Consider the following 24,778-nt stretch of genomic DNA (forward strand, 5'->3'; position numbering starts at 1 on the left):
GCTGGCTGTAATCAAGAGTAAAACTTCTCCTCTGCTCCCAAAATTACATCACTTCCTAATTTGGTGTTGAGTTCTATACTTTGGGAACTTCAGTGTTCTACTTTTACCCAGTAGTTTAGTTGTGACTTAAATATAAGTCAGGTGGCTTAATATTGAAGTGCCCTGCCCTACCAGGCACTGCACCCAGCCCCCTTCCCTCCCTCCCCTGCCAGGCACTGCACCCAGCCCCCTTCCTACCAGGCACTACACACAGCCCTCTTCCCTCCCTGTCAGTCATTGAACTCAGTCCCCTTCCCTCCCAACTCCTGTCACACTCTGCATCCGGCTCCCTTCCTTCCTTCCTTCCCCTGTCAGACTCTACACCCAGCCCTCTCCGTCCCGCCCAGGCTCTGCACCCTGTCCCCACCCCCTGCCCTGTCCTCATACCTCCTCTGCCAATCCCTAGAGGTCCAGAGGTGCAGCGGGCAGGAGTGAGCTTTCAACACTCCTGCCCCACTGTTAACCCGGTCGGTGATGACTGCCACGAGATTGGGTTTCTTCAGCCCCTGAGCAGCAGCGAGCAGGAGCACGCTTTGGCGCTGCTGCTCAGCGCTGAGCAGCTTCCTGACTGGCTCCCACTGACTAAATGGCCCTACAGATCCATCTGGAAATTGTGACCTTGGAAGCCAGTGCACTGAGTCTAGCTGGATTTGGCAGAACAAAACCATGGTCAGATATCTCGAGGTTACCAATGAGTTCAGGCTATCAGAGAAGTACCCTTTTAATATCCAACTTCTTCAGAATCTGGTCCTTTTTCTTGGAATCTGTGGACTGAACACTGGCAATTTGACTTCCTGATTGACATAGAATGCTGAAAATCATAACATCATCCATGGAAGGAGTGAGAAACCTAGGAGTTTGGCTGGACTCAAACCTAGACACGACAATACAAATCCAATGCATTGTGAAAAACGCCTATGGCAAACTCCACTGGGTTAGAGGACTCAAACCCTACTTAACCCATTAAGCAATGTCAAATGTAATAACATCCCTAGTACTCTCAATCTTTGACTACTGCAATGCAAACTTACTAGGTGTTCCAAAGTATATGATCAGGCAGATCCAAATAGTACAAAACGCAGCAGCAAGATTCTTGCTGGGTAAAACAAAGCAGACGAGTGCCACCCCAGTATACAGCAAAGCTCTGTTACTTATTTAGTGGGGGAAACTAGGAAGTATAATTTTAGGTCTGTAGAATAATCATGTGTTTACTCTGATAAAAGTGTTCATGCAAGGATGCAAAAAGGTCTCTTGAATATCCCTGAACATCCTGGTTTGATCAGTGTATAAGTTTCATTAAACTAATATGACCACTTGTGGCTGCTACTTATTTCTAAAATAAATTATTTTTTATAATACCTGGCCTGGTCTAATTGCTTTTTGGTAGTGTGGTTCAGGGGCTAAGAATTCAGATTGTAGGGAAACGTAAGAAATATACTAATATTAAGTATTATTCCATTACACGTTCACATTCCTCATTGCACCTGTCTCCTGTAGGGAACCAGGAGCCATGTAAGCAATTCTAAACTGACCTAATTTACGCCTGCAGTTATGTTATCCCTTCCCTAAGAAAATATGCTAATGTAACAGGTACTTTTGAAATGGTCCTGGGTGCTGTAGCCAAACCAAAAGGCATCAACCTAAACTGAAAATGGCTGCCAAAAACACAAAACCTCAGGAACTCTTGGTGGTCTGAACAAATCTAGATATTCAGATAAGAATGTCCAGGGCCATAAGGAACTCAGGGCCGGATTCTCTAATATTGACAGTAAAATTCGACGGGTCGCTGTAGCAGCCAAAAATCTAACGATTCAAAAAAAAATATGAGCCATTCTCAAAGAACCATGCATGTAAAGAGGTTCAAGGAGGGTCGCCAAATTTACATGAGATCAGTCGCTGGCACATGCACAGAAGAGTCCACAGAAAGAGGCATGGGTGGATAGGAAGAGCAGAAAACTACCAGCAAATGCTACGTCATTATGTCAATCATAGGCGTGCCAGTGCTATTGGATAGAGGGGAAAGGAGGGGAGGTGCAATCGTCAGCTTTCAACAAGTGTATATAAGACTTTGAATACACTTTTAATACATGCGCCTTTAATACACACGTTCTGATGCATGCTTTTGAGATTTTTTCCCCCTATCACAATATTACTATAATTTATATGTACAGTGTGGGGTTTTTAAAATTTTTATCACGAGCAACAGCCAGATACATGCATCTGAAACAGTTTTCACAGTACCAGCACCCCTGGACAAGCCAGTAATTTTAGTCATTAAAAGCCAGCACTTCATCTAAAGAATCACCCATGATGGATAATCACCTGGAGTGCTCATTTAAATATTAATAAGCCCATTTTACTACCATTTTAAAAGTAATGACTTCATTGTACTACATTTGCATGGCAGAGTCAGATATTGCTAGGAAGCTCAGAAGAGTCCACGGTGAACTGTTCTGATAATCGGGCAGTAAAATAGTGGCATGTTAAACTGACTGGAACTGGTTTAGCAACCATCATTAAAGGCATGGTAAGTTTTGAGAATCCAGCCCTCAATAGTCTGAACTACTTCCCTTCTCGCTGTGGGGTCCCTCCATCAGGGATCAATCGTATCCCCTCTATTTTTTTAAATATATTTCTTAATCTGTTGGCAACTGACACAAGAATTTAATATTAGATTGTTCATCTATGCAGATGATATTTTGCTAGTTTTCCTAGTCTTTCCCAGCTCTCCTAATACAGCTCCTTTTTAGTTTTGTCTTCTATCAATTTCTGATTGGCTTGCAATAAATAGATTAGTGCTTAATCCATAAAAGACAACTGCCTATTGGATCACTAGTCCTTTTCCTGTTTCATCATCTTCTTTATCTTTATTCAATACTAGTCTTTAAGCCCGTTACATTAATGGGTGCTAGAATAGATGTCTATCTGGCATTGTAATCTGGATGTAGGGACTTTGGATCATCTTTTGTTCTATTGTCCCCATATCTTAGTCTTTTGGAACTCAATCTGGGATCAAGTAAATTGTTTATTGGAAAACCATGTAGCGTTATCTTATGATACTGTGCTTTTTGGTTTGTCTATGAGAAAAAAGAGTCAGATATCAATATGTAATAACAAACTTTTATTGATTTTGACTGGAGTTGCCATCCAACATATTACTAATAACTGGAAAGATCATAGTAGGCTCAATTTTAAGTTTTGGTGGAATTCAGTATGTCACATACATAGAATGGAAAGATCAATAGCGGTACAGAATGGAAATTATAAAAATTTTATTAAAATTTGGGAGCCATTAACGTCCTTTTGTCATGATTGATGCCATTTTTCTAATATTTTTCTATTAATTATGTAAGATTTAGGGTTGGGTGGGGGGTGGGTTTCCATTATATGAAAATATAATAAGTAGAGGGATTCGAGGGTGGGAGGGGGAGGGTTATATTTATAATTATAAGATGCACAAGTGCTTAGATTTATTTTATTTATTATAAATTTTTGTACACTTGATGAAAGTTTTAAAATGAATAAAGAATTAAAAAAAAAAAAAAAGATGTCTGTCTTTCTTTCTTTCTGTCTCTCTATCTCCTGCTGTATTTCTCTCTCCCTGACCCCCTTTCTTTGTCTGTCTTTCTGTCCCTCTTCCTGCCCTTGTCTTTCTTCCTTTCTTTCTGTCTCCCTCCCTCCCGCTGTCTGTCTGTCTTTATTTCTACCTGTCTCTCTCCCTGCTCCATATGTAACATTCCCTCCCCCTTCATTTCCCTGTGTAGCATTTCCCTCCCCTGACCTCACTTCCCTGTGCAGCAACAGCAGCAGTATTTCCCTCTGTGTTCATTTCTCTGAGCAGCAGGTCCCTGTGCAGCAGCATTTCCCCCAACCCCCCCCTTGCTTCCCGCAGTGTGGCCTACCATCGCACTCACAGTGATCAAGGAGATCGAGAGGGCACAGCAGGAAAAACGGAACTATTGGTAGAAGTTTATTTTTAAGTTTAAAGTTGCCGCCGCGACTCCTCTCACGATCGCTGCGGAAGCCTTCTCCGACGCAGGTGTGGCTCGTGAGAGGAGTCGCCACAGCACCTTTAATCTTAACAATAAACTTCTATCAGTAGTGCCGCTTTTCCTGGATTTAGGTTTGCACAAGGTGGATAGCAGATAGGCCAGCAGTTTAAGGCCCATCTCCCATTTTACTTGCCCCCGAGCGCCAATTCTGTGCACGTGTCCGCCGCCAGCACTCCCAATGACCTCCTCACGGTCCAATGCGGTCAGCCATAGCGATGTTTCTCTGACGGTGGGTGAGTGAGGGCGGGAGGGGGGAGTCGTGGCATGTTTGCTGCCTCTGTCAATCGGCCACTGCCACAGCTAAGTGCGCATGCGCACTCCTACCTGCGGTGCCCTACAGTGCATGGAAAACGGGAGCACGCAGGTGGGAGTGCACACGCGCGGCTTAGGGTTTTATTATATTAGATAGACATTTCTCTGGTTAGCTCATAGATGCCCAACTTACGTTTTCACTATCTATGAAATTTGGTCTTGAAATGAGTTCTCTGGCATAGGCAACCATGTTCTGTTTGTAAAATATTTAATAAGGCCTCCCTATATACCAGGGATCTCAAAGTCCCTCCTTGAGGGCTGCAATCCAGTTGGGTTTTCAGGATTTCCCCAATGAATATACATTGAAAGCAGTGCATGCACATAGATCTCATGCATATTCATTGGGGAAATCCTGAAAACCCAACTGGATTGCAGCCCTCAAGGAGGGACTTTGAAACTCCTGCTATATACCTTAAAAAAAAATAATACATGTTTTCATTATTTCACGTATTGACTATTGTAATAAAGTTTACTATGGCATTTCCTCCACACAGCTGTGCTGTTCACAAACCCTCCAAAACTTTGCTATCTGATTTCTGTTCAAAGCAAGAATACAATACCACGTTATCCTCCTTTTTATTCAGTTACACTGGCTTCCAGTCAAATACTGTATATGGCTCACACATCAGGTCTCCTCCTTATTTCTCTTTTTTAACAATCCCTTATACTCCCTCTCATGATCTTCCCTAGATGCCCATCATTTGGTTCTTCCTTCACCCAGATCGGTTTACCATGAATCCACAAGAAATTTTGCCTATTTCATTTCTTTGGCATAACCTACCCTCTTCTATTAGGGCTGATCAACATCAAATTTAAGGCTCTATTAAAACCCACTTTTTCTTCCAGGCTTTCAGTATCATTTGAATACTGGATGGCTGCTCTAATGACTGAGAACAATTAAAAAAATATCTTGTAACTGTCTAGCTTTTCAATAACTTTTAGTCTGAGTGAATGCTTGTTCTCTTTCCTATAAAAACTGTTTTTCTTATTGTTTGTATATTCATTTTTAATACCGTAATCCATTTTGATCTTTGCCCAGTAATTTTTTTTAGCAGTCTAGCAGGAGGAAAAGAAAATGCACATTAACTTGGGAAGAAGTATTCATACAAAAAGAATACTTTAAGGCAACTTTCAAAGTGAAAGACATACAGACTGTGGATGTGAAGGCAGTTTGAAAACTGCCCTCTTTGTGACAATTATTAAAGCCTCACAGCTACGCCCATCTACCATATTCATTTTCTCATACCATCCATAGAAGTCACACATAGCACTATAAAATAAAGGCATTTCATAGACACTTACAAGACTGGCCACCAAAGCTCCTGTGTTCCAGCCTATCAGGATGATAGGCTTGTGGGGGAAGTTGCTATGGACCTGGAGAAGAAAACAAAAAGAGAACAATGTCTGCAGTGACCAGTATGTGATGATTCAGCAGAGTTACTTACCGTAACAGGTGTTATCCAGGGACAGCAGGCAGATATTCTCATGTATGGTGTGACGTCACCGACGGAGCCCCGGTATGGACCACTTTAAAAGTGCATTGCCATTTTAAGATCTTAGAAAGTTTGCGATTACTCGAACCGTGCATGTGTGAGTGCCTTCCTGCCTGACGCAGGGCGCGCGGTCCCTCAGTTAAAATAAGCCAGCTAAGAAGTCAACCCAGGGAGGCGGGTGGGTTGTGAGAATATCTGCCTGCTGTCCCTGGATAACACCTGTTATGGTAAGTAACTGTGCTTTATCCCAGGACAAACAGGCAGCCTATTCTCACGCATGGGTGACCTCCAAGCTAACAGAAATAGGATGGTGGGAGAGTTGGCCGTAAGAAAAGAAATTTTTACAATATAGATTGGTCGAAGTGCCCATCCCGTCTGGAAAAAGACTCCAGACAATAGTGAGAAGTGAAGGTATGAACTGAGGACCAGATGGCAGCTGCACAAAGTTCCTCAATAGGAGTAGATCTGAGGAAAAACACAGAAGTTGCCATAGCTCTAATTTGTGGGCTGTGACACGACTCTCCAGTGCCAGTCCCGTCTGAGCAAACAGAACGAGATGCAGGCAGCCCAGCCAGTGGGAAATCATTCTTTTAGAAATAGGATGCCATAACTTATTAGGATCAAAAGAGATGAACAATTGGGGAGTTGTTCGATGTGGCTTTGTCCGGTCAATGTAAGAGGGCAAAGCTTGTGTACAGTCCAAAGTATGCAAAGCGAGTACTCCAGCATGAGAAAGAGGCTTAGGGAAAAACAGTGGTAGAATAATGGACTGATTAAGAGGAAATTCAGTGACAACTTTTGGAAGAAACTTTGGACGTGTACGCAGAAACATCTTGCCATGATGAAAAACTGTGAAGGGTGGATCTGCTACTAATGCTTGTAACTCACTGACCCTCCTGGCAGTGGTAAGAGCCATAAGGAAGACCACTTTTCAGGTAAACTAAAAATGAGCTGTGGCCATTGGTTCAAATGCGGACTTCATCAAACTGGAAAGGACCACATTAAGGACCCAGACGACAGGTGGAGGCTTGAGAGGTGGTTTCACATTGAAAAGTTCTGTCATGAATCTGGAGACCAAAGGATGAGCAGTTTACCCTCTACTGGCGAGGTTTACCCTCTACTGGCGAGTGAAAAGCTGTAAGAGTGCTGAGATGGACTCTGACAGATGTAGATTTGAGGCCAGAAACATACAGAAGAAGCAGATAATCCAACACCAAATCTATTGATAATGAAGTTGGATCATGATGATGAAGAAGACACCAAGAAGAGAACCTATTCCATTTTTGTTGATAACATAGCTGAGTGGCTGGTTTCCTGGATGCATCAAGAATTTGACGAATAGGCTGAGATAGATACAAGTGAGATGGATTCAGCCCGAGAGAAACCAAGCGGTCAGGTGTAGTGATTGCAGGTTGGATGTAGAAGTGATTCCTGATTCTGAGTAAGCAGAGCAGGAAAAACTGGAAGAGAAATGGGCTCCCTGGAGCTGAAATGAAGTAGAAAGGAGAACTAATGTTGCCGGGGCCACTGTGTTAGGTTTATAATTTTAATTCATTTTACAACTTACATCAAGTGTATCAAGAAATAACATTTGAATTGAAAAAAAATCACTCGTATTACTATTATCATCAACTGACATTAATGAAAGTTAACCTCCCCTCCCATCCCTATCACATCAAAAATATTAATTTATATTATACAATATATATTCTATTAAGATATCAAAAAATCATCCCTCCCACCCATCCCTATCCCCTCATTTCAATTAACTTATGAAGGGAAAATGTTTACTACTCATTACAAAAGTCTGTTAATGGTCCTCTAACATCTCAAAATTTACCAAAATATCCTCTCTGTATGGCTAACGTTCTTTCCATTTTATAAATATAAAAAATACAGAATTCCACCCAAAACAGTAATTTAATCTACTCAGATTTTTCAATTAAATGTAATATGTTGAATGGCAATTCCAGTCAGAATAAGTAAAAGCTTATTGTTTTTTGAAGAAATCTGTTTTGCTCCCATTGACATGCCAAATAAAATATTATATCATATGTCAAGGCTACCGGATTTTCTAACAACCTATTTATTTGACCCAAAATTGATTTCCAAAAAGCCAAAATACATGGACAATAGAATAATAAATGATCTAAAGTCCCAGCTTCGAGATGACAATGCCAACATCTATTAAACTTAGAGCTATCTAATTTTTGTAAATGAACAGGGGTCCAGAAAGCTCTATGTAACAGAAAAAAAACCAAGTTTGTCTCATAGATGCAGATACTGTACATCTCATCCTCCAAGATCAAATTCGTGACCATTGAGATGCAGTAATTTGATGCTTAATCTCAATGCTCCAAATGTCCCGAAGACCAGTTTTTGATTTTTTAATCATATATCCAGATATTAATTTATACCACTGTGCGACCTGGTGCCCTAGAATATCCACCTGAAAGCATAAGAATTCCAAGCTATATTGATTAGTGAGATTTTTCCATTCAGGGAACCCTACCTAAATGGCCTACTTCAGTTGCAACCATCTAAAACTTTGTGATTTACTAAGACCAAATTTATGTTGCAACTGTGAAAACTCAAGCAACTTACCATTCGACAAAATGTCTTCTAATGTACTTATACCTACCATCATCCAATGCTTCCAGATGATCTTAAAACCGCCAATTTGAATCTTGGAGTTTAGACAAATAGTTTGATTTGTTGATTTGTGAATTGGAATAGGTGTTAGATTATTTACATATCTTAAGGTTTTCCATGTATCAACTAATGTTCTGTTTTCTTTATATAGCCTAGGCATCTTGATTCTAAGATCATGACAAAGTCACAGAGGAAACATAAGTCGCCAGTGCCGGGACCACGGTGGAGCACAGAGAGTCATGATGGCTGGTTCTCTCTTGAGTTTGAACAGAGTTCTCAACATGAGAGGAAATGGAGGGAATGCTTATAGAAAAACAGACCCATCCCAGCCAGGAGAAAGGTCTCTGCTTCCAGACGGAGGGGAGAGGAAAGGCTGGAGCAAAATTGGAGCAACCGGTGATTGTGAGGAGTCGCAAACAAGTCCACTTGAGGAGTGCCCCATTGAACAAAGATGGACTGGAGAATGGCAGAGTTGAGAGGCTATTTATGAAGCTGAAGAATTCTGCTGAGGTTGACTACTAGGGAATTCATCTGCCCTTCAATGTAGACAGCTTTCAAGAAAGACTGTGAGCTGTTGCCCAAGTCCAGATTTTTTTGAGCCTCCTGACACAACAGGAGAGAGCCCGTGCCTCCTTGCTCATTTATGTAGTACATAGCTACTTGAATATCTGTGTGAAGGAGGAGGACTTGAGGGGAGAGTAAATGATGGAAGGCCTTGAGGGCATAAAATCATTGCTGAGTTCCAGGAAATTGATGTGAAATTTCCTCTCTCGGTGGTCCAAAGACCCTGAGTCTGAAGATCGTCCATGTGAGCCCCCCAGACACAAGGAGATGCGTCCATCATGATGACATTGTGATGAGGGGGCAAGTGAAAAAAGGAGACCTCTGGATAGATTGGAAGAAGTCACCAGAATGAAAGCAACTGCAGAAGAGAGGATGTCACATATAAATCTTGTGAGAGACGAGCCATCGCTTGAGACCACTGAGAAGCAAGGGTCCACTGAGGAGGGTGAAGATGCAGCCTTGCCAATGGTGTTACATGGACAGTTGTGACCATGTGGTCTAGAAGAACCATCAAGTGTCTGGCAGAGATGGATTGAAGAGAAAGCAATTGCTGACACAGATGGATGAGAGCCTGAAGGCGATCTGGAGGAAGAAACGCTCTCATGAACTGCAGACGTTGAGTCGGAGAGAGATGTGATTTGGGGAAGTTGACTTAGAATCCTAGTGACTGAAAAAAAGAAAATGGTCTGAGATGTTACTTAGACCACATCCAGAAATGAAACAGCCTACATCAACCAGTCGTCCGGGTAAGGAAAGACTTGAAGGCCTGAGATCGGAGAGATGCGGCCACTAAACTTAGGCACTTCGTGAAGACTCTGGGAAAAAATGCCAGGCCGAAATGAAGTACCTTGTACTGGTAAAGACACCAATTGAGTTGAAAGTTACTCCTTGGAAGCTGGATGGATTGGAATATGCGCATAGGTTTCTGTGGAATCTAGATAGCAGAGCAGTCGTTCAAATAGAGGAGAGGAGAAAGCAGGGCGAGGAAATCATCTTGAATTTCTCCTAGACAATAAATAGGTTGAGAGGTCTGAGAGTCAGGATGGGTTTCAGACCGACGGCCTACTTGGGTATCTAGAAGGAATGGGAGGAAAATGCCTGACCCCGCTGATCGAAGAGAACGTCCTCGATGGGATTAAGCAGGAGAAGAGACTGAACCTCCTGAAGAAGAAGGGAGGACTGTGAAAAGTCCAAAACAGACTCGCTTGGGAGATGGTCTGAAGGCAAGATATGTAAATTGAGTATGTAACCCTGCCACATAATAGTGAAAATCCAGCGATCTGAGGTGATGAGCTCTTAACGATCTATAAAGAACTGAAGATAGCCTTCAATGGGTTGAGGCATTAAATGGAAAAAAGGGGAGATTGATTATTCTGAAGAAACACGTCAAAAAAGGCTGTATGAATGTGTACGGAACAGCCTATGGGTTGTGGTGTTGCTGATGTGGTTGCTCCTGGATTGAGACTGGAACACAATCAAAGGTGTAAAGGACCGAGGAGAAGGCTTCATGGTGGACATGCCCAGAGTGTCCTATCTGGGCTTGCAGCAGAGAACACCTGAGCAGTCTTTTCCATGAAAGGGCAATAATTTGTCCCCTAAATGAGGTGCATTTAGGAGGCTGTCGTGGTGTGCAATGGCCAGCTGAGACCCCCTAAGCCAGGCAAGGTGCCTCATAGCAACTGACAATGCTGCTGCACGAGAAACCAAGGCAAAGGCGGCCTGTGTTGATGCAACCATGCACTTGCAAATGTGAAGCAAGGTTGAAATAAAATGTTGAAAAAAACTAGGAGTTTATGTTCCAGAAGATATTTTGGAACGTGGCTAGTTGTTGCACCAAATGATTCAGGTAAAAGGAAAATGGAAATACCAGACCGGTTGGCCAAGATAGCATTCTGATAGCGACGCGAGTCAAACCGATGTAGTCTTGTCCTCTCCACTAGGAGGTACAAAGGAACAGACACTCATTCCCGAGAAGAGATGTATAAGGGAGTGGAGGTGCATCAAATTTGAAAAGGGAACCATCCTGTATAGGTAGTCCAAAGAGCAGGAAGCCACCGGTATTGTAAGCAGAGTTGCAAAGTTGGAAGAACTCCCTGGATGGCTGATTAAAACTAAAGTATCTAAGAATTGTTTAGATGCTTTAGAATCCGCCTCTAAAGGAATGGATAAAGCCCTAACATCTCCAGGAAAAATGTGGTAAAGGAGCTTCCTGAGAAGAAAGGCAAGTAAAACCTTTGATGTCGAAGAGCAAAAGTTCCTGTTCAAAACCCCCTGAGAGATCTGAATCTCTAGCAATGTGGGGCGGTGGCAAACAGATGGTACCAAAAGATCCAAATGCTTTGACTTGCGAAGAGCTTTGATAGATGGTACCGATATGGAGGAGAAGAAGATCGGTGTCAGGAGACAGTCGATGTAGGTGCCGCTACCAGAATCGGTGCCGCTACTGAAAACTCCCGGGTAGGAACCACCGGAGGCGATAGCTCAGACTGAACCGGCACCAAGAGAGTCTATGTCAACATGGGAGTCGGCAAAAGCAGCCAAAAATCCTCCCTTAAGTCTTCTTGCAGCAATTGTGTTATACGCTGCATTAGAGAAAAGCACCGATACCATTGGCTTTTTTCAGCTGGTACCTTCAGCGCCACTCGACGCTCCAGAGATGAGAATGCCGGTATCAAGGCACTCATCGATACCGAAGTGGAGCAAAAGGTAGGGCTGTTAGAGGTCGGAAGGATTAGACTCACTGCTACTATGACCCGAAGCCCAGAGAGAGAGAGCAGGGAAAAGTTAGGCAGCCAACTTACCCACTGGAGGTGCGACACCGGAGACAGCAAAAGGAGACCCATTCTCGGCGTCGATGTGGGCTTGATTAATATGGCCCAGTGTCGGAAAAGCGGTGGGCACCGGATTCCTGACGGCGCAGAACAGGAGCTGCTGTTGAAGCGGAGTGAAAATGCGCTGTTGAAAAAAAATAAAAGCAGAGGAAGCAAAAATCGGCAACGTCGAGGGCCCGACAATGTGAGAAGCAGCAGTGGATGGCGGTGACCGCAAATGCCCGAGCACAGCAACTACCCGTAAGAATTATCAGCGGAAGGGCCAGGAATGCTAAGACAGCCATAGGAGAAACAAAAGCTAGGGCAATCCATAAAGGTCTGCCGAACCAACAGGAAAAGAAAAAACAAAGAATATAAAATATTTTTTTGTTTTTTTTAATAAAACGAAAGAAGAAAAGTAAAAGAATAGAAACCTGACTGAAAAGTCAGAAGCCGCGAGAGCGGGAAGGCAGCGACATGAAAATTTTTTCAACAGCCGTTGAAAACGCGACTTCTTAGCTCCACGGAAACAAAAAAAAACAAACCTGGAGGGACCGCACGCCCTGCGTTGGTCGGGAAGGCACTCGCGCATGCGCAGTTCGGGCTGTCGTGAACTTTCTAAGATCTTAAAGTGCTGATGCACTTTTAAAGTGGTCTGTACTGGGGCTCCGTTGATGACGTCATCCCATACGTAAGAATATGCTGCCTGCTTGTCCTGGGATAAAATCTGCAATAGCTAACATGTGGCATGCATCACATGACCCTCTTCAGCTGCACACAGAATTTGTTTCTCTCAGAGGTCAGTTTGGTATTCATTCTCTCTAAAGATATGCAACTACTCTCAACATGAAAATGTTTTGTGATCTGAAAGTTTTTCTTCTCCATACCTCCTTTCCAGATATTTTCTATGCCCAAGAAAAATCATCTCCTTTCCAAATTATGCAATATGTTAAACAAGATCATCAAATGTACCATACTGGGTTAAATCATAAGTCTTTCAAGCCCAGCACCCTCTCTCTGACAATGGTCAATCTAGATCACAACTACCTGGCAGAATCTCAAAGAAGAGATCTTCTTTGTTACTCATACCCAGAGATAAACAATGACTTTTCCAAGTCTATGGAAAGATTAGGTTCTTACCTCAATAATCTTCTTCCTCTATAAGATTATTAAAATCTGACCTCTCCTCTCCAAGCACGCTACCAAAACCCTTATCCACGCTCTCATTTAGACTACTGAAACATACCTCTCTCAGGTCTTTCTCTCAACCATCTATCTCTCCTGCTATCTCTTCAAAATGCAGTTGCAATACTTATATTCCACAAAAGCCACCATGCTCACATTACCCTTCTCCTCAAGTCACTTCATTGGCTCTCTATCCATTTCCAAATACAGTTTAAACTCTTCTTACTGACTTACAAATGCATTCACTCTGTAGCCCCTCAATATCTCTCCTCACTTATCTTCCCCTGTGCTAATCCTCTCCCCCTCCCCCCCCCCCGTGAACTCCATTCATCGGTTAAGTCCTTTTTATCTGTACCCTTCTCTTCTACCAACTCCAGACTCCATCCCTTCTTTCTTGCCATGCCATATGCATGGAACAGGCTGCCAGAGTCAATACATCATACCCCGTTTCTAGTAGTATTCAAAATCCAAGCTAAAAGCTCACTTTTTTGAAGCTGGTTTCAACTCCCACTCACCGTCAGATACCTATACCCATCAAATCATTCCTTCTGTTAGAAGCTTCCCCCCAACCCTGAGATGTCCTGTCTGTCCAAATTAGAATGTAAGCTCTTCCAAGCAGGGATAGTCTATTGAATGTTAAATGTACAGTGCTGCATACACCTTTCAGCACTAAAGAAATGATAAATAGTAGTAGTAGTAGTAATAATCTTTCCTACTAGTGTGACAGACACTCCATTCCTGAATGTGTGGGATATATCAAAGCGGTCCTTCGAATTTATGATGGGACAGATGAGCCTGCTGTCAGAACTGAAGATCCAAATGCAGAGACCTGTTTGGCCGCAACATCCACCCTGTAAAAAAAACTTTGTGAACTTATGGAGAGAAGACTAAGTGGCAGCTCTACAGATTTCATCTGGAGACACCACCAAAGAGTCAAACAAAGAGGAAGCTGCACTTCTAGTAGAGTGCACCTTTATGGCTATAAGCGGACATTTTCCACTTCTGATATACAGTAGGCTGAAAAAATGGCCATATGTATCTATCTTGAAATGGTCGCTTTCAAGGCTGGTTGATCTTTAAAGGGCAGACACAGCCAATATGAACAGATGATCCAACCATCGAAATTCATTTGTAAACTCTAGATACTGCAGTAAAAGTCTGCGTACATTAACAATTTCAATAAGCAATTACTCTCTCAATCCTGAAGTGAAGGCAGGTAAACAGACTTCTTGATTGATGAGAAAGCTAGATACCACTTCTAGGAAGAAAGTTAGGACTATGTGTAAGACCATGCCTGAATCCAAAATTCTGAGAAATGGATCTCTGACAGTAAAAAGCCTAAAGTTCTGACACTTGTTGGGCGGAGGTAATTGCTACCAAAAACACTGCCTTGATTGTGAGGTCCATCAGGGAAGCTTGCTCCAGAGATTCGTAAGGTGCTCCCACCAGCACCCGGAGGACCAAATTAAAATTCCATGTTGGAAAAAGCTGTTGATTGGAGGACAGAGGCATAAGGTGACCTTCAAAAACCTGGCCACACCTGGATGTGCAGTTACTGTGCTCTTATTAATCCTAGACCCAGAACAGGACAGCCCCGCAACCTGAACTTTCAGGGAACCAACCACTAGGCCTTTTTCCCAACCTTCCTGCAGGAAGGCGAGTACCAGAGAGATCAAAGCCAAGCTCGGGTCCTCACTCCTCTGAATGCACCAAGTTTGGAAGCGCTTCCAGGTTTTCATATATGCTGCTATAGTAGCCTTCTTCCTACATCTCAAAAGGATAGAGACCACTCCATCTAAATAGCCTTTATGCATTGGCACTGTATGCTCAAGAGCCATGCCATAAGACCAAAGTATTCTGGATTCAGCAGGGCAATTGGATTCTGCATGAGCAGCCAGGGATGACCAGGAAATTTGAGACTTTGTTCCCTTTGTAGATGGACCAGTTCTGCATGCCACAGTTGTCTGAGCCAGTCTGGTGCTGCTAGAATCACTGGCCCCTAGTGCGCCATGATCCTGCGCAGAATTCAGCCTCTCATAGCCGATCTTTCCCGACCTCCCAAATGGAGAGTCTAAAAAAAGGTCCGAGAGGGGATGAAAGAACTCAAGCTTTTATCCCTCCCATATAATATCTAGCATCCAGCAATCTGTAGTGATCTCCACCCAATGTCCCCAATAGGCCGATTCCCTCCTATGCGTGGAGACTCAGCTGATGGCTTGGCATCATAACTGTTTCTTGGGAGTTGTAGCGGAGTGGGATCCTGAAGAGCATCCCCTCTCCCCCCAATATCTTTGTCTGGAGTTTTGAAAGAATCTCTGGCCCAAAGGCCCTCCCAAAAACTGACAATGTCATCTGGAAGCCCAAAAATCATCACAACCTGACCCTAAGGGCTCAAGGTCTGCTGTCCAGTAAAGACTTAAGTTTGCAATCCATATGCTGGCCATAAGATCAGCCAGATCTCTACCAAAGAGTAAATATCCTTAAATGAAAAATTTACTCAGGGTTGCCTTGGAGGAGGAATCCCCTGTCCACTGTCTTATCCACAGCATCCTGTGGGCAGAAATGGAATAAGCAGACATTTTGCTCACAACTCTGAAAGATTGTACAGAGCATCAGCTACATAATCCACTTCAGACATTAAAAACTGGAGATTCCTCCTGACAATAGTCTCCAGATCATGGCACAACTTGGAGTGGCAAGCCCAGGCAACAAAAGACAACGCCGCTACTTAACTTTCAAACCTGAGGCCGCAGCCTCAAAGAGCTCCTTATGAACAAAATCCAATCTGCGGTCCTGGGCATCTTTAATACCATGCCACCTTCACTGGAAAGGGAGATATGCTTTGTAACCTGCGCCAAAAGTGAATCCACTTTCGGAAGAACAAAGAGCTGGTTAAATTCCATATCCATCAGACAGCTTTGCCATTGCCACCCAAAAGAGCCCCTCTGGGACCTACCAATGGTCTGTGAGTATTATTGTAGCGTCTTGATGAGATTGAAAACAGGAGGTCTTTGCCTATGTGCTGCTCATAAGCGAGCACAGTGTAGCAGAGGACTTTGAAGTCTCTATGTTTAATTCCTGGAGGGATTCCTCCAGGCTTAAACAGTCTGTGCATAGTCGGGTCCTTCCCGAGATCAGGGTCCTCCACCAGATGCAGATCCAGCCCCCCTACAGATGAAGCTGATGCAGCATCCCCTGCTACAGAGGACACTGACTGGGAGATTAAAGAATTGAAATAGAGCCCATTTTGTCCCAGACTTCCTAAGGCTGAACTTCCCAGTCTTGTGTATGGCAGTGTTGCTGGGGAATTTTGCTCTTGGAGGGAGAAGGGGAACCTCCGGTGCCAGCAGGGCAGCAATTCCCAAGGGTTCTATGCAGCCCTTCTTAATCATGTAAGCTTCAAACATCATATTAATGAATTTGGGGGGGGGGGAACCCCTGACTAAGGCATCCTGCTGATGCTCACAAGTTCCTTTATAGGGTTTTGCAGCCGTGTCACAGCTGCACTTCTCTGGGGATGCACTTGCACTGCTCCCGGTTCAAATCTGGTCTTTTTGCTGGGCCATCGGACCAACTGGCCTTAACACTAGAACCTCCAAGGAACCAGAGGTTGCAAATCCAGAAGCTCCAGTCCCGCCTCATGTGCATGCTATGTGCTGAGAGCTGCATGTGTGAAAACTGCAAACAGCTTACAGGGAGATCCTCTGCCTCAAGAAGCCTGGAATCCAAATTGCTTGTGTCTTCTGTCTGTCTCTCGGGACCACTGAAATGGCTGGAGTCTTCAATCCCCCCACTGGATCATGCACATGCAAATGGGGGGAGGAAATCAGTCAGCCCCAATCCTGAAAAAACCACCATGGAGCCACTCAGCCTGCGCTCAAGCCCACTGCGGAAGAATCTGGGGCAAGCCTTGCTCCCAAAGGAATGGTCCCTGAGCCCCCAACTTATAGTGCAGGCAAAGCAGGGTGCACTGCAAAGCAGTCTGCCCCTTTGAAGCAGACCCTCAACCTCAGAGTCTGCGCTCTCCCGCAGCCAGAGCTGTCCCAAAAGCGAGATCCTTTGCAGCACCAAAAAGCCTCGCAAATGGTCCAAAAAAACGAATATAATTGAAAAATAAACATGAGCAGAAGAGACTGGCTCCTACCATCTCGCTTGTAGAGAGACAACTGAGGAGTTGGAGGACAGCACAGAAGGATGGGAGGCAGAGCAAAAGAAAGCTAAAGAAGTTCCCTACAAGAATTCTCACAAGAAAGGATTCTCTACCTACACATTCAGGAATGGAATGTTTGTCACACTAGACGTGGTTAATAATGGTTTATGCGATACAACAAAGAACTTATATATATCAAAAACCATTAAATACTTAGACTGGTGGGTAGACCTTAAATTAAATTTCAACTACTAGAGGAATTTAATTTAAGGTCTACCCACCAGTCTAAGTATTTAATGGTTTTTGATATATATATATAATAATGGTTTATGGACATTAAAATCTTCTCCAAGGTTAAAAACCTTAGCTTATAAGGTCTTAGTCATAAAAAGCTATTCTATCCCCTATATCATTATTGCCCTTTTCTAAATTTTGCTTTATCTTTTTCAAGATGATCAGAACTGTACATAGTATGATCTCACCATGGATCGCTAGAGGCCCAGTCCTATATTCTCACCAGGAACTCCTACAGCTACTCATAACCTACGCTTGATTTAACAGATTTGAGTGTGAGAGCAAGTGTTATACAATAATATGGGTATTTTTTAACATCTACTATCAAGCTGATGTAAAGATCTCATTTTGTTAATGCTCACACTGTACCTCAAGAACTTTACCCCTCAAAGTGCTGATCATGTGCTCCAGATACTGCAAGACACTAATACCACTTCCATTATTCTGCAGGTGGGTGGCAACAGGAATAACCTGTGGAGAGACCAGGCTATAAATAAGGAGACAAAAGGCATGACAGCAGAACACAATAACATTGTTTAAACAATCTTGCTATATTCTGCACTCGTACACAAATGATTAAAACTTTTCATTCTTCTGTATTATTTTTTCTTTTGTAAACCGCTTAGAAAACGGTGACTGAGATATACAAGTAAATTTTTATGTTATCTAATATAATAAAATGATAGGCCGCGCATGTGCACTAACAAAAACGTGTTCCCTGATCCGTCGCGAAAACACGAGTGCGCATGCGCGGGTTTTACGTCACAGCCACCTCACAATACGGAAGTTTCTTCACACATTGACGATCGCCTCCACAAGCCTTCTCCAAGCCACCCGACGATCGCCTCCACAAGCCGGGACTGGGGTACAAAGACCGCCCCCCCCCCCCCCCCCCGGGACGAACCGAAAAACTGACTCCGCCGCCCAGGACCCAAGTCCTTTGCCACCCCACCCTTCCCTTCCCGCGGACCCCAGGAGGAGTCGGTTTCCGTGTGTCGTCGCCACCATCCCCCCCCCGCGCACACGAATCCCTTCACGCGGTCTGACCGCTATCCTTACTTCCTTGCCGCCCCCCCTTCATGCGGTCCCCACAAACCTCTCACCTCTAGCAGCGGCCGCAGCACTCTACACACGCTGCTTCGCTGCCTTCAACTGCCCTGATTGCTCCACCGCGTCCCTGATGACATCATCAGAGATGCGGCAAATCAAATCAGGGCAGTTGAAGGCTGTGAAGCAGCGTGTGTAGAGGGCTGCGGCCGCTGCTACAGGCGAGAGATTTGTGAAGAGTTCCTGCTGACCAGGGGAGCAGGGAAGAGAGACCGGGGGAGCAGGGAAGATGTGCTGCTGAGCGGGGGAGCAGGGAAGAGGTGCTGCTGACCAGGGGAGCATGGAAGAGGTGCTGCTGACCGAGGGAGCAGGGAAGAGGGACCAGGGGAGCAGGGAAGAGGTCCTGCTGACCAGGGGAGCATGGAAGAGGTACTGCTGACCGGGGGAGCAGGGAAGAGGTGCTGCTGACCGGGGGAGCAGGGAAGAGGTGTTGCTGACCGGGGGAGCAGGGAAGAGGTGCTGTTGGACCGTGGTGGGAGGAGGGGCGTAAAAATGGGTTTGGAGCTGGGGCAGAAAATAGGGCACATGTGAGGGAAGGAGGCTCTACTAGCACCCATTAATGTAACGGGCTTAAACACTAGTGTTATATTAATCCCTATATCCCTACAGATGGTCAGTCCAAGGTTGTTTATTATTATTTCATACCAAATTTATCACTCCACCCCACCATTTCACATACTACATCCAACTAATATATGTTTGAGGAAATTTTCACCTTCCTGCTCAAAGGAAACATCAACCATAGAGGCCAGGATGTACTGCTCCAAGGCCTAGATTCACTAACCTTCCCGATCCTATCCGAACCTTGGGTGATCCATGGCAGGCCGACTGATCCACAATGCATCCTCATGTAAATGAGGGTGATCGGAGGCATGCCCCCCACCAACCAAATGGATTGCTGGAGAGTGATCCTGATGCATGCGCAGACCATCTTCTTTACCTGTAGATGGTCTGTGCATGCTCTCCGCGCAAGGAAGAACTGGAAACTTTTTTTTTTAACAGAGTTGGAAACTTTACTTTTTCATGAGCCTGTGGTTTTAACCTGTGGATTTTTTTTTTTTGGGGGGGGGTTATTTGCATTTTATAACCCATGGGTTTAAAGTGCAGCTGCACTGCACGCCATAGTGCAGCCTCGCTTTAAACCCATGGGTTAAAACTATAGATTTGGGGCAGCAAGAGCAGGAGAGTCAGGGCAGAGCGCAGGGTTTTTGCACAAGCGACTGGTACTCAGCAGTCGCTTGTTTTGGGATCAGCCAGCCCAGTTGGTGTGCCTGCATTTGTTTAGTGAATCGAGGCCCTTCATTCTTTGCATGCCATTTCCCCTCATTTGCATATGCAGATCATATCGGAGGATGATCGGTCATGAGGTTAGTGAATCAGGTCGGTACATGATCGCAAACACGATCAGTGGGCTTAGTGCTAAGTCCTGCAGAAAGTGCCACAGCCCATAAAGTAATATCCCCAGTGCCATACAAGTTCCAAAACAGAACCATGTATCCCTTCCCTGAATGCCTGTGGACTATCCATCCTGGCACAAGATACACTGCACCCATGCTTATAGATAAATAGCTTTGCTACCCCCAGCACATCATGCATGAATGCTGTCTGGTTCACAAACCTTTCCCAAGCAGGAGAGCTGTGACTGCCAGAACCGGTGCCGTCGTGATGTGGGAAAAATGGAGTTGGAAGGTCCTGAGGGAGCAATAAGAATCAAAGGCGAGCCAGGTAGTTTATTCTGCAAAAATAACAGCATTTATATAAGTCAGGTGTGATTCTGTGGTTCAAGAGTCACATCAGGTATAGACAGCTTTACCAAACACTTTTATAAATGTTTTAAGCATTTGGTGGTTGGCCCCCTCATGGCTGTGTTTAATAGCCTTGGACAGAGTAAAAAATTGCGTCATTCCTGGCGCCTGGCGGAGGTTACTTTGATACTGAAACCAGGCAAAGACCCTTCTAATTGTGGCTCCTACAGGCCTCTCTCTCTGTTGGGCATGGGCTATAAGATCTTTACAAAGATTTTAGCCTGTGGGTTATGACGACACATGCCGAACCTGGCACAAGATGACCAGGCTGGCTTTATCGAGAGGAGACAGACATTTGAGAACATCCGTAGGCTTCTTCGCTTAATCTGGTAAGTCCAATGGGGAGACTCCCCTGATCTGCTGTTGGGAATTGATGCAGAAAAAACCTTCGACAGAGTGTATTGGCCATTCCCAGCAGCGGATCAGTGGTATTGTTTGTGAGGAAATCCACAGTCCACACTAAACTACTCGTTTGCTGATGACATTATACTCACAGTCACACACCCCACTACCTCCCTTCAGGGGATAATAGAGGAGTTTGCTCAGTTTGGATGAGTATCTGGTTTTAAAACCAATATGGACAATCCTTAATAGTAAGAGGGAGTGTATCCAGTTAAAATCTAGCTTTCCATTTAAATGGGCGACCAAATTCATTAAATATTTGGAGGTTAACATTGCTGCTCAGCCTCAATCTCTGTTTGAACTTAATTTCCCACCCCTGCTGAAATTCTTATAGGCTGATCTCGATAGATGGGAAAATTCCCATATCTCTTGGTTTAGCTGGATTCAGAGTGTAAAGATGATGGTTCTCCCCAAGCTTCTATTTCTTTTTCTGGCTTTGCCTAGCCCACTCTCAGTCACTTTTTTTCCACAGACTTTCTAGAAAAGTGTTTCAGTGTATCTGGAAGAGTAGACCCCCCCCCCCACCCCTCTAGGGTACAAAGGAATGTATTATATCAATTTCAGGCCTAGGGGGGTATAGCAGTCCCTTGCTTGCAACATTATTATACTGCCACCCAATTAAAGTCTTTCCTGATTTGGTGTAAAGATCGCTCCAAGAGTTGGATTAAACCACACCAGAGTCTCTGTGGGGCACTCTTCTGGTTGCCCATAAAAGAAACCCAGAGCTTGATGAAAGGGTCTAATCCCTATTTGAGCCACACCTTTGCTATTTGGGCTAGGACTTAGGCCCAATTGCTCCGCAGCAGACACTACTTTCTAGGCACACCATTATGGGTGGCAGAGGGGTTCTTGCTGGGTAGGATGGACTCTCGCTATACAGCCTGGGTGCACCAGGGTCTTGCTGATCTGGGAGATTTTATTGAAGATGGTAAGGTTTTGGCTTTCTTGGACTTGGTGGAGGCTTATGAATTAAACTCTAAAGATCATTTTCATTATAGGCAAGTGAAAAACTTTATACAACGAAAGGCCCTTGGGGAGCTAAAACTGACCGAAACCCCCTTAGAATGGGCTCTCAGTGGTAGTAGTGGAAAAGGGTGTATTTCTAGATTTCATAAGGCCCTTATCAGACAGAATGCTCGCACTATTAAATTTATATCACTATGGAAAGACCTACTAGGCCATGCTCAATCTACCCTTCACTGGAAGAAGCAGTTTCAGAATTTGTTGTGCACTTCAATTATGAGTTCCTTGGTAGAAAACAGATATAGAATGCTTTATCAGTGGTACCTAACCCTGGTACGATTGCATAGAATGTACACACAGATCACTGATCTGTGTTTGAGGAATTGTGGGCAGTAGGGATCTTTTCTTCATGTGTGATGGGATTGCCCAAAAGTCACCCCTTATTGGGACATGCCATAAAGCTATTCCATACCATCACTACTGACATAACTGATGTCAAATTTTGTGCAAAGAACTCAGGGATAAGCTGATTCAAAACTGCCATCACATCTTTATTATCCAGTAGCCCCTAATTAAGTCACCAGAAAGTAAGGGGTTTATCACTACTGTGGAAGGAGAGACTAACTAGCATAGGCACATGGTCTGACCAAGTAATATAGTGTCAATCTCAGTCTTCTTTAAAGAAGCTACAATCTGCCTGTCTAGAAAGATGAAATCAATTCTTGAATAAGATTCATGAACAGGAGAATAGTAACTTAATGGAGTAAGAGAATCTCCAGACATCAATCATACCTTTCTATCCGGCCTGTAATATTTTACTGCAGCTGTATTATCCAGTGAATGAAAAACTGTAACATTAAAGTCCAGGAAAGACCCCCGTTCTCCTAAATATTAATAAAATGGTTTTTGAGTGTTGTTTGTGCCTTTTGAAATGAGTTTCCTGTACTAAGCAGATTGAGGCACTAAGTCTTCGCCTCATTAAGCAGACTGATTTTTGTAAGGAGAGTTCAGATCTTTGACATTAAGTGTAATTATGTTATAATCCAGCAGGCTCGAACCATTCTGGTACACATAAGCTGAGGATGAAACAACTCCCAAAGTTTCTGTGTCTGGATGTTATAACTCATAAAAAAATTAATTCCCAAGCCGTAAACCAAGGCACCAGATAGAAGGACCCCAACCCAGGGCAATATCCGCCCATTTTGAGAGAAGGAGAAATTAGGTTCTTACCTGCTAATTTACTTTCTTTTAGCTTCTCCAGACCAGTAGAGGTTAACTTTACGATTGGGTATATATCTAATCATGACCAGCAGGTGGAGACTGAAAACAAAACTTTGGGACAGTATATCCTAGCCCCTCCTCTCTATTTCCCTCAGTCTGCCGAATAGCCAAGCAGAACCAAGAACTGGAAAACAACAGAGAGAAAAAACAATACTCCGAAAGGAGTAACAAATAACATACCCAAAAACGCTGTTGGAAAATGCAGAGGAGAAATTCCCGAAGGAAGAAGGTCCCCACAGCTCGCCAGCTAAGCCAGCCGAGCCACAGCCGCTGTTCTTCAATACTCCCCGGCCCTAGAAAAATACTAGAACCCGCAGCAAAAACCAAAAACTGCCCGCGCAACAGCCCCAACAACAACAACAACAGACAGGGTGGGGACCTCTACTGGTCTGGAGAAGCTAAAAGAAAGTAAATTAGCAGGTAAGAACCTAATTTCTCCTTCTTTAGCACTCTCCAGACCAGTAGAGGTTAACTTTACGATTGGGACGTACCAAAGCAGTCCCCTCACGGGCGGGACCCCCGAAGGGCCGATACCAGTACACGTTCACCGAACACCGCGTCCCGACGCGCCTGAACATCAACCCGATAATGCCGAACAAAAGAATGCAAGGAGGACCAAACCGCAGCCTTACAAATATCCACCGGAGGCACAAGCGACGACTCAGCCCAAGAAGCCGCCTGACCCCTAGTGGAATGAGCCTTGAGAAACTCCGGAACCGGCTTCTGACTCAGAAGATAAGCGGAAGCAATCATCTCCTTGATCCAGCGCGCAATAGTAGCCTTAGAAGCGCCAGCCCCCCGACGAGGACCCGCCAGAAGCACAAAGAGATGATCGGAACTCCGAAACTCCCGGGTCCGCTGCACATAAGCATGGAGGACCCGACCGACATCCAACTTGCGCAGCTGTCGTTGCTCAGAAGAACCCTCCCGACTACCCAAGACCGGGAGGACCACCGATTGATTGACATGAAAAGGAGAAACTACCTTCGGCAGAAAGGAAGGAACAGGCCGCAAAACAACCCGCTCCTTCGAAAACTCCAGGAAGGGAGCCCTACAAGAGAAAGCCTGTAGCTCCGACACCCGTCTAGCGGAAGTAATGGCCACCAAAAAGACCGACTTCAGCGTAAGGTCCTTCAACGAACAGCCATCCAACGGCTCGAAAGGAGGGCGCACTAGAACGGAGAGAACCAGATTGAGATCCCAAGAGGGAATCGAGGGCCTTATGGGAGGCCTGAGCAACTTGGCCGCCCTAAGAAAGCGAATCACATCAGGAATGGCTGACAAACGCTGACCTGTCACCAGCCCCCGAAAAGCCGACAGGGCCGCCAGATGAACCCGAAGAGAAGACCAGGCCAGGCCCCTATCCAGGCCATCCTGCAAAAACTCTAGAATGTTAGGCAGAGAAGCGCGAAAGGAGACCACTCCCCGCGCTCGGCACCATTCCTCAAAAAGACGCCAAACCCGTACATAAGCCCGAGAGGTAGAAAGCCTCCGGGACCCCAAAAGTGTAGAGATCACCTTGTCGGAATATCCCTTCTTACTCAGGCGGCCCCTTTCAAGAGCCAAGCCGTAAGACAAAAGGGAGACGGGTCGAACATGGGAATGGGACCCTGCGTCAGAAGATCGCACCCGAGAGGCAGAGGAAGAGGATCCGCCACCAGATGCCTCA

The 24,778-nt window shown here is 44.6% G+C and overlaps 1 protein-coding gene across 6 annotated transcripts in view; it reads right to left on the minus strand.

Annotated features, from left to right (window-relative positions):
• The window catches only part of KANSL3 (KAT8 regulatory NSL complex subunit 3), a 165,655-nt gene that overhangs the window by 96,882 nt on the left and 43,995 nt on the right, over window positions 1–24,778 (minus strand). For all 6 annotated transcript variants that reach the window (XM_033947699.1, XM_033947698.1, XM_033947701.1 and 3 more), the window contains exons 7-9: window positions 20,277–20,393; window positions 17,921–18,022; window positions 5,706–5,777 (exon numbers count right to left, since the gene is read on the minus strand). In XM_033947699.1, coding sequence (XP_033803590.1) covers window positions 5,706–5,777; window positions 17,921–18,022; window positions 20,277–20,393 — 291 coding nt within the window. The remainder of the gene's footprint in view (window positions 1–5,705; window positions 5,778–17,920; window positions 18,023–20,276; window positions 20,394–24,778) is intronic.

Source organism: Geotrypetes seraphini, chromosome 6 (genome assembly GCF_902459505.1).
Source record: "Geotrypetes seraphini chromosome 6, aGeoSer1.1, whole genome shotgun sequence".
Lineage (NCBI taxonomy): Eukaryota > Metazoa > Chordata > Amphibia > Gymnophiona > Dermophiidae > Geotrypetes > Geotrypetes seraphini.